The 7560-nt window shown below is 47.8% G+C and overlaps 1 protein-coding gene across 1 annotated transcript; it reads right to left on the minus strand.

Moving 5' to 3' along the window:
• Nucleotides 1-419: 419 nt before the first annotated feature.
• LOC112123893 (olfactory receptor 52R1-like) lies at nt 420-1403 on the minus strand. Its single transcript, XM_024222462.1, has one exon. It carries the CDS (start codon nt 1401-1403, stop codon nt 420-422), a length of 984 nt encoding a protein of 327 aa, XP_024078230.1.
• Nucleotides 1404-7560: the final 6157 nt, after the last annotated feature.

The following is a 7560-nucleotide window of genomic DNA, read 5'->3' on the forward strand; positions in this document are numbered from 1 at the left end:
TCATACCAACAAGCAGGCCCCTTGTCAGGCTTCAGCAGCTCCAACCAGTCCCAGAGAAGAGGGAGCCCACCTGGGGCAGAGATGGAGGTGGAGAGATCCAGCGAGTGATGGGGGGAGGGGAGTAGAGAAGCCAGGGACAAGGGCAGGGAAATGGTGGAAGAAATGGAAAATGGAGCTGGGTCTCAATGGACTAGGTGGGGCATGGGAAGGGGCCTAGGGGAAATATGTGGGGCAGAGGTCAGGGTCTTAAGGGAATGGGGGGTCAGGGGGGAGTCGTGAGGTCCAATTACCAGCAGTTAGAATGGTGGCAACCCAATGAGTTAATGAGTGGTATACAGACTGATTCTCCAGTTCTCACACTGACAGCACAGTAAGATCAGGGAAGGGTATAAAGTCTCTCTGACTGCCCAGTGAGTGATTCAGGGAAGAGGGCCCAGCACCATGTCACCAGCCAGCTGTGCATGGAGGTGAGTATAAAGCCAGAGCAGCCTGTCCCGGATCTGTCTGGTCCTCACCCCATAGATGATGGGGTTCAGCATGGGGGGCAGCAAGAGGCATATGTTGGCAATGAGAAGGTGGAAATGTATGGCCACATTCTGCCCAAACCGGTACATGAGGGAGGAGAAGAGACCTGGGATGTAAAAGCCTAGGATGGCACAGAGGTGGGAGCCACAGGTCCCAAAAGTCTTGAGCCGGGCGTCCTTTGTGGGGAGGCTGAAGATGGCCCTGAGGATCTGGATATAGGACACAGCAATAAAAATCACATCCAGACCCATCACACAGAATATCACAAAAAGGCCGTAGTAACTACTGACGCGGGTATCGGCACAGGCCAGCTTCACCACAGCTATGTGTGAGCAAAACGGCTCAGGAATGATGTTGGTTCTGCAATATGGCCATCGCCTTACCAGGAAAGGCAAGGGCAATGCAAGCAAGACACTACGCAGCACTACGGCCAGGCCAGTCTTGGCCACCACGGGGTTTGTGAGGATGGTGGAATGTCTCAGGGGATGGCATATGGCCACATAGCGATCCAAAGCCATTGTCACGAAGATCCCAGACTCCATCGCTAAGAAGCAGTGAATGAAGTACATCTGGGTTAGGCAGGCACTGAAATCTATCTCCCTGGAATTGAACCAGAAGATGCTCAGCATTTTGGGCACGATGGTCATGGACATGACCAGATCGGTGATGGCCAGCATGCAGAGGAAATAGTACATGGGCCCATGGAGACTCGGCTCCATCTTCACGATGAAAAGGATGGTGAAGTTCCCCAAGACGGCTATGACATACATGGTGCAGAAGGGGATGGAGATCCAGACATGGGCCGTCTCCAGGCCAGGAATGTCCAGCAGGATGAAGGTGGAGGGGTTCGTGAAGTCTGTTGTGTTGGAATCTGACATGGAGTAGGGAAGAAGGTGTCCAACTCTGAGGCAGAACGGTGTCTCCTGAATATACTGTATCTTCCCCTGACTTCCTGTATGTGCCCAGAGTCTAGGGTGTTCGTCGCAGGACAAATGCCTGAATGGAGAGACAAAGTTAATATGAGAAACTGCATGCATATGCTTAAGGAGATCTGAGAGTGGAAAACAAACAAACATTTTCGAAGACGTGCGAGGGGCAAACAACCCAACTAGAACACACCTCAGGGAAAGGACCTGGACATCATTGATAGCAGCTCTACGGAAACCCCTGCTCATTCACTGCAGTGGCCGAAGACAGTGTTCGGATGCCTGAAGGAATGCGATGGAGAATACCCTGCTCTGGATATGTGCTCAGTTTTGGTCATCCAGTCTCTATTAAGGATATAGCAGACAGAAAGGGGATTTCTAAGACAGGCTATGAGAATGGGGGAGGCTGCCATATGCCGACTTTCCGTATGTCCCCAGGGTCTAGGGTGATGGTTGCAGTACAAATGCCTGGGTAGAGAGACAATGTTAATATGAGACACCACATGCACTACTGGGGGCTTTTCTCATGGGTGAAGCAGCTTGGTCGCTCTTCACACACTAAGAACTGACATTTTCATTATTCAAACAAATGAATTACAAACAACTGACCCTAATAATGCCAATTCCATATTTGATGGCATGTGTCTATAATTCCTAAATGTCGTAATATGGTAAAGCACCAGGAGGAAACACGCGTGCAGATACTGGTTATCCCTCATTGCTCCTTAATGCAATGAATGCCAGGCTAGAGAGTCCATGCTGTAGGGAATTCCCCATTCACCTGGTGGCTCAAAATCTGAGCATGGAAAAAAAGCAAATCTTTGATGGGTGGAACATCCCAACTAGAATACACCTCAGTGAAAAGATGTGGCTGTCCACTGATAGCAGCTCCAGAGAAACACCTGCTCATTGGCAGTTGTGGCCAAAAGAAAGACAGTGTTCAGATATCTAATGAAAGGGATGGACATTCGCTCAGTTTTGGTCACCCGTCTCTATAAAGGATATAGCAGATAGAACGGGGATTTCTGAGATAGGCTCTGAGAATGGGGAAGGTTGCCATATGCGAACAAACTGAAAACTCTGGGATTGTTTCATTTAGAGAAGAGACAGAGGGAGCGTATGACATAGGAGAGCAAAATAAAGAATGGAACTAATTCCATTGAAATTAATAGAGAACAGTTCCCAACCAGTAATGTCTATAGATACTTTGTTCTTCAAAGAGCTAATTCCCCAAAGCTGAGCAAAATTATCATCTTAACTGATTGGGAGGAAAAAATTAGACAGAAAAATGGGAATGAAATGTGGGAATTCTTTAAGAAGAGATTATTAGATAGCTTAAAACCACAAATCCACAGTCAAGAAAGTGGACAACTTTGGAGAAAACGCTGGTTCAGTGGCAAAGTGGAGGCCGCAATTAGAGGTGAAAAACAATATCAAACAAATGGGAAAAAGGGAAAATAGAAAACAAATAATACAAACTGGAAGCTATGAAAATTGATGAGGGATGTTAAAAGCATCAGGGAAAAGTCCATGCTTGGCAGGGCTAAGGATCTAAATAAGGAGTATCTTATTACATATATTAATAGAAAAGAAATCATAGAAAAGATGTAGGCCAATTCCGAGAGGGAGAAAGGAAGCTTTGTAATTTTTCAAAAAAAGTAGTGTGTTTAAGAAATCATTTTGTTCTGCATTTGGAAAGAAGCAGTATGAGGTACTCATATGACATGAAGTGTTGAAATACTTTCCAGTCCATTAGAAGTCAAGGAGGATGTTAAACAGTATCAACAGGAGAACCTCAGAGTTACGAACACCAGAGTTACGAACTGACCGATCAACCTTGACAAAGTTAAGAAACAATGGAAAAGCTGGTATGGGATTAGTTAAAAAAAAACTCTAGGAATATAATTAATGCCAGTCAACAACATGGTTTATGGAAAACAGGTCTTGCCATATAAACCCAGTTTCATCCTTTAATGACTGTACACATTTGGTTGATCAAGGGAACTGCGCAGATGCAATAGACTTCTGTTTCTCTGAGACATTTGATTTAGTAGGGGAAAACATTCAGATAAAAAACACTGTACAATACCAGTGGAGCACATGTAAAATGGACTAAAAACTGGCAGATCTCAGAAAGCCATTGTCAATGGTCATTATCAGTGAATGGGACTGTTTCTAGTGGGGTTCTGCAGGGATCAGTTCTAGGCCTGATGCTTTTCAATATTTTCATCAATGATCTGGAAGGAAATAGAAAATCACTGCAGATAAAATTTGTGGATGACCCAAAGATTGGCAGCGTGGTTACAATGAGGCATCCAGCACAGGTACACCAATTGATCTGGAGCATTTGGTGAGCTGGGTCTGTGCAAACAAAATGTTTTTATACAGTCACATGAAAAGTGATCCTCTCAGAACAGGCAATGCAGGCCCAACCCACAGACTAGGGCACTGTATTATGGAACGCAGGGACCCTGAATTGGATTTAGGGCAACACTGTGGACAATCACCTCATCATGAGCTCCCAGTGTGATGCTGTGGCCAAAAGTGCTGATGTGATCCTTGGATCAGGGCTGCAGGGGATTAGCGGGGGGCCTGGCGCCGGGAGCAGGAGTTGGATCTGCCCCCCCGCACTCACCTGACCCCAGCCCGCTCCACTCCCGCAGCTCCCAGCCCTGTTGCTTGGAGGAAGGGGTCAGGCCCACCCCTGCACTCACCAGCGGCGGGAAGCGGAGCAATGCGGCTGCGAGCTGGCAGAGCAGAGCAAGCTGGGGCCGGTTCGCTCTGCTTCCAGCCGCCGCCCCTGGTGAGTGCAGGGGCGGGCCCGACCCCTTCTGTCGGCTCCAGTACCTCCGCTAATCCCACGAGCCATGTCACTCGGGGGAGGGGGCGTGGGGGAAGGGGTGGAATGGGGGCAGGGTGGGGGCAGAGCAGGGGTGGAAAGATATGGGATGGGACAGAGCCATGGCAGGGACTTGGGGGGGAGGGGGTCAAATGGGGGCAGGGCCGCGCAGGGGCGGAGCAAAGGTGCTGGCTGGGGGATGGGGTGGGCCGCTGGAGCCAGCGCCGCATATGCAGCATGCAGCTGTCTAGGGCCCCACAAAATTTGGTGCCCCAAATTACGTGGTGCCGTATGCAGCTGCATATTCTGCGTATGCCTAAGGGCGGCCCTGCCTTGGATTCATAAACATGGGAGTGGTGAGTTGAAGCAGGCAAAGAAATTACCTCTGCATGTGGCATTGGTGAAACTGACTGTGTCCAGTTCTGGGTTCCACATTTCAAAAGGGATGATGAAAAATTTGAGCTGGTGGAGAAAAGAGCCACAAAAATAATTGGAGGCTGCAGAAAATACCAGACAGAGACAGAGATTTAAAGAACTTTGTTTATTTATCTTAAATAGCAATAACGGGCTCTATAATCTAGCGGAGAAAGGCAGAGCAAGGCCCAATGGCTGGAAGCTGAAGCCAGACATATTCCAGTAGCAAATAAGGGCCAAAGGTTTAGCACTGAGGGTGATTAATCGTTGGAATAAACTGTGAAGGGAAGTGGTGGATTCTCCAACTCCCCATGTCTGCAGACCCAGATTGGATGGGTTTTTTTGAAGATCTGCTTGAGGGCTTGTCTACACTCAAAACGCCACAGCAGCACTGCCATAGCGCTTCAGCATAGACACTACTTCCACCGATGGCAGTGGTTCTCCTATCAGCGTGGGTAATCCACCTCCCCGAGAGGCGGTAGCTAGGTCAGCAGAAGAATTCATTTGTGGATCTCATACCATCTACACCGGGGTTAAGTTGAATTAGCTACATCTATCAGCGGTGTGGGTTTTCTTATTTGCTGTCTCTAAAAAAAGCGAATGTAATGTTGTGTTATTGGAGGTATAGCATGGAGGTCACAATATATGATAGTACCTCTCTACTCGGCGTTGGTTAGGCCTCAGTTGAAGTACTGTGTTAAATTTTGTATGGAAGGATGTAGGGAAATTGGAATGGATCCAGATGCAAGTTAAAAAGATGTTACGAGGGATGGTGGCAGCCATATGTGAAAGCTGAAGGCACCGACTGTGTTCAGTTTGGAAAGAGGAGATGAGTGGGACATGATCACGGACTTCAAATACTTCAAAGTCTGCCATAAAAAAGGTGGAAGAATGTTGTTCTCTCTTGGCACAGAGGGCAGGACAAGAGTGTCACGGAGTGTGGGGGAGTCAGGGCCCTGCACCCTCACTTCCTGCCACTCACCGGGACTCTCAGCCAGCCAGTAAAATGGAAGGTTTATTAGACGACAGGAACACAGTTCAAAACAGAACTTGTAGGTACAACCAGGACCCCTCAATAAAGTCCTTCTGGGGGGGCAGGGAGCTTAGACCCCAGTCGTGGGGGGTTCCCTCCGTTTCCCAAGCCAACTCCAAAACTGAAACTCCCTCCAGCAGTCTCACCCAGCCTCCCCCCGGCTCGTCCCCCAGCCTTTGTCCAGTTTCCCGGGCAAAGGTGTCACCTGGCCCAACCCCCTCGTGCCGAAGGTTACATGCTCAGGTATCATCCCCAAGTGAAGTCACCCCCTGCTCTCCCATCCCCAATGCAGGCAGTCCCAGTAAAACTCCCCTGCGACATCCCCAGGTCAATCCGCCCCACTCCCTGCTCCGTCACAAAGAGTCAGTGGGGTCAAACTCCAGCACAGCAGATTTAGATGAACTCTCAGGAAAGAACTTCCTAACTGTAATAACAGGACAATGGAACAGACAACTTGGGAGGTTCTGGAAGCACCTTCACAGGAGGCTTTCCAAATGGGGCAGGACAGCCATCTGTCTGGGATGGTTTAGACCAAACACATCCTACATCTTGGCAGGGGGGCAGACTAGCTAACCTTCGGTCCCTTCTCACCCTGGGGCTCTGTGATTCTCCAATGTAAAATCCTGGTGTGGACCAGGCCTTGGAGACACGCAAGTCAAGGGGCTCCATGTAGGGGTAATTGGGTGAAATGTAATGGCCTGTGTTATAGAGGAGGTCAGAATGGATGGCCTAATGGTCCCTTCCCACCTTATTCCTATGCACCCATCGATAAAGAAAGTAGAACAGACATTTATATCTACTGTGTCACACAACACACAAACAAGGGAACATTCAATTCTATTGAAAGTCTGAACATATAACACTGAGAAAAGAAAATTGTTTACATAATCCATATTTGGTCTGTGAAACTCCTTGCCACAGACATTATTGGAGCACAGAGCTTAGCTGAATGGGATTCACAAATGGTTTGGCCATTATAGGCACCACCTTTAGTTAAGGCTGTCTGACACTTTCCGTTAGGCGACCCGATTTTCATTTTCAGTTCTTTATACATTTGCCAAACTTTAAGCATTTGGACTGAAAATTCCCATGCTGGGTATCTGCTTCTGGTTGAATTGTTTTTTGAAAGTTTCAGACATAACATTTCACTCAACTTCTCGAATGAAGCTAGGTGAGAAGTTGTCTTGTCCATGTTGAAAAATTCTTAGAATTGTTCCAGTGAGGAGCCCTAGCACCTCCATGCTCTCCAGCTGATAAAAGTCAGGTAACAGCCCCTCACCCCTCATTAACAGTTGCAAATTTTCCAAACTTTAGGCATTCAGAGTGAAATTTCCTATGTTGGGTGTCTGCTTCCGGCTGAATTGTTTTTTTTTAAGTTTCAGACATAACTTCTGAACTGAACATAACAGTTCAGCCGACTTCTTCCATGAAGCTAGGAAAACATATGTCTTGCCCATGTTGTTCAAATGAGGAGCCCTTCCACCTCTGTGATTTCCAAGAGGTAAAAGTCAGGTAACACCCCCGCCCCCAGTTCACAGCCAGAGCCCTGAAATGCAAGAGGAGGATGTGACAGTATCTGTGCATTAACACACAGCTGGATTCTCTGGTCTTTACTCACTTCTTACTCCAAGCGGAGATTTGCCTCAGTGTGGCCTTAGCAAACTATGGGCCAGGGCATCAAAATTTGGCCTTGTATTGTACATCTACTAACACCTTTCCTCCTGAAGGATCCACTGTGCCACTGAAATGCAGCCACCTTGGCATTGGAGTGGGCAGAGATTCACAGAAAAGAGGGACATTTTGGCCCATGATACTGGAGTTAA

The sequence above is a fragment of the Terrapene carolina genome, unplaced genomic scaffold, assembly GCF_002925995.2.
Source record: "Terrapene carolina triunguis isolate 2854851 unplaced genomic scaffold, T_m_triunguis-2.0 Scaffold34507, whole genome shotgun sequence".
Classification (NCBI taxonomy): domain Eukaryota; kingdom Metazoa; phylum Chordata; order Testudines; family Emydidae; genus Terrapene; species Terrapene triunguis.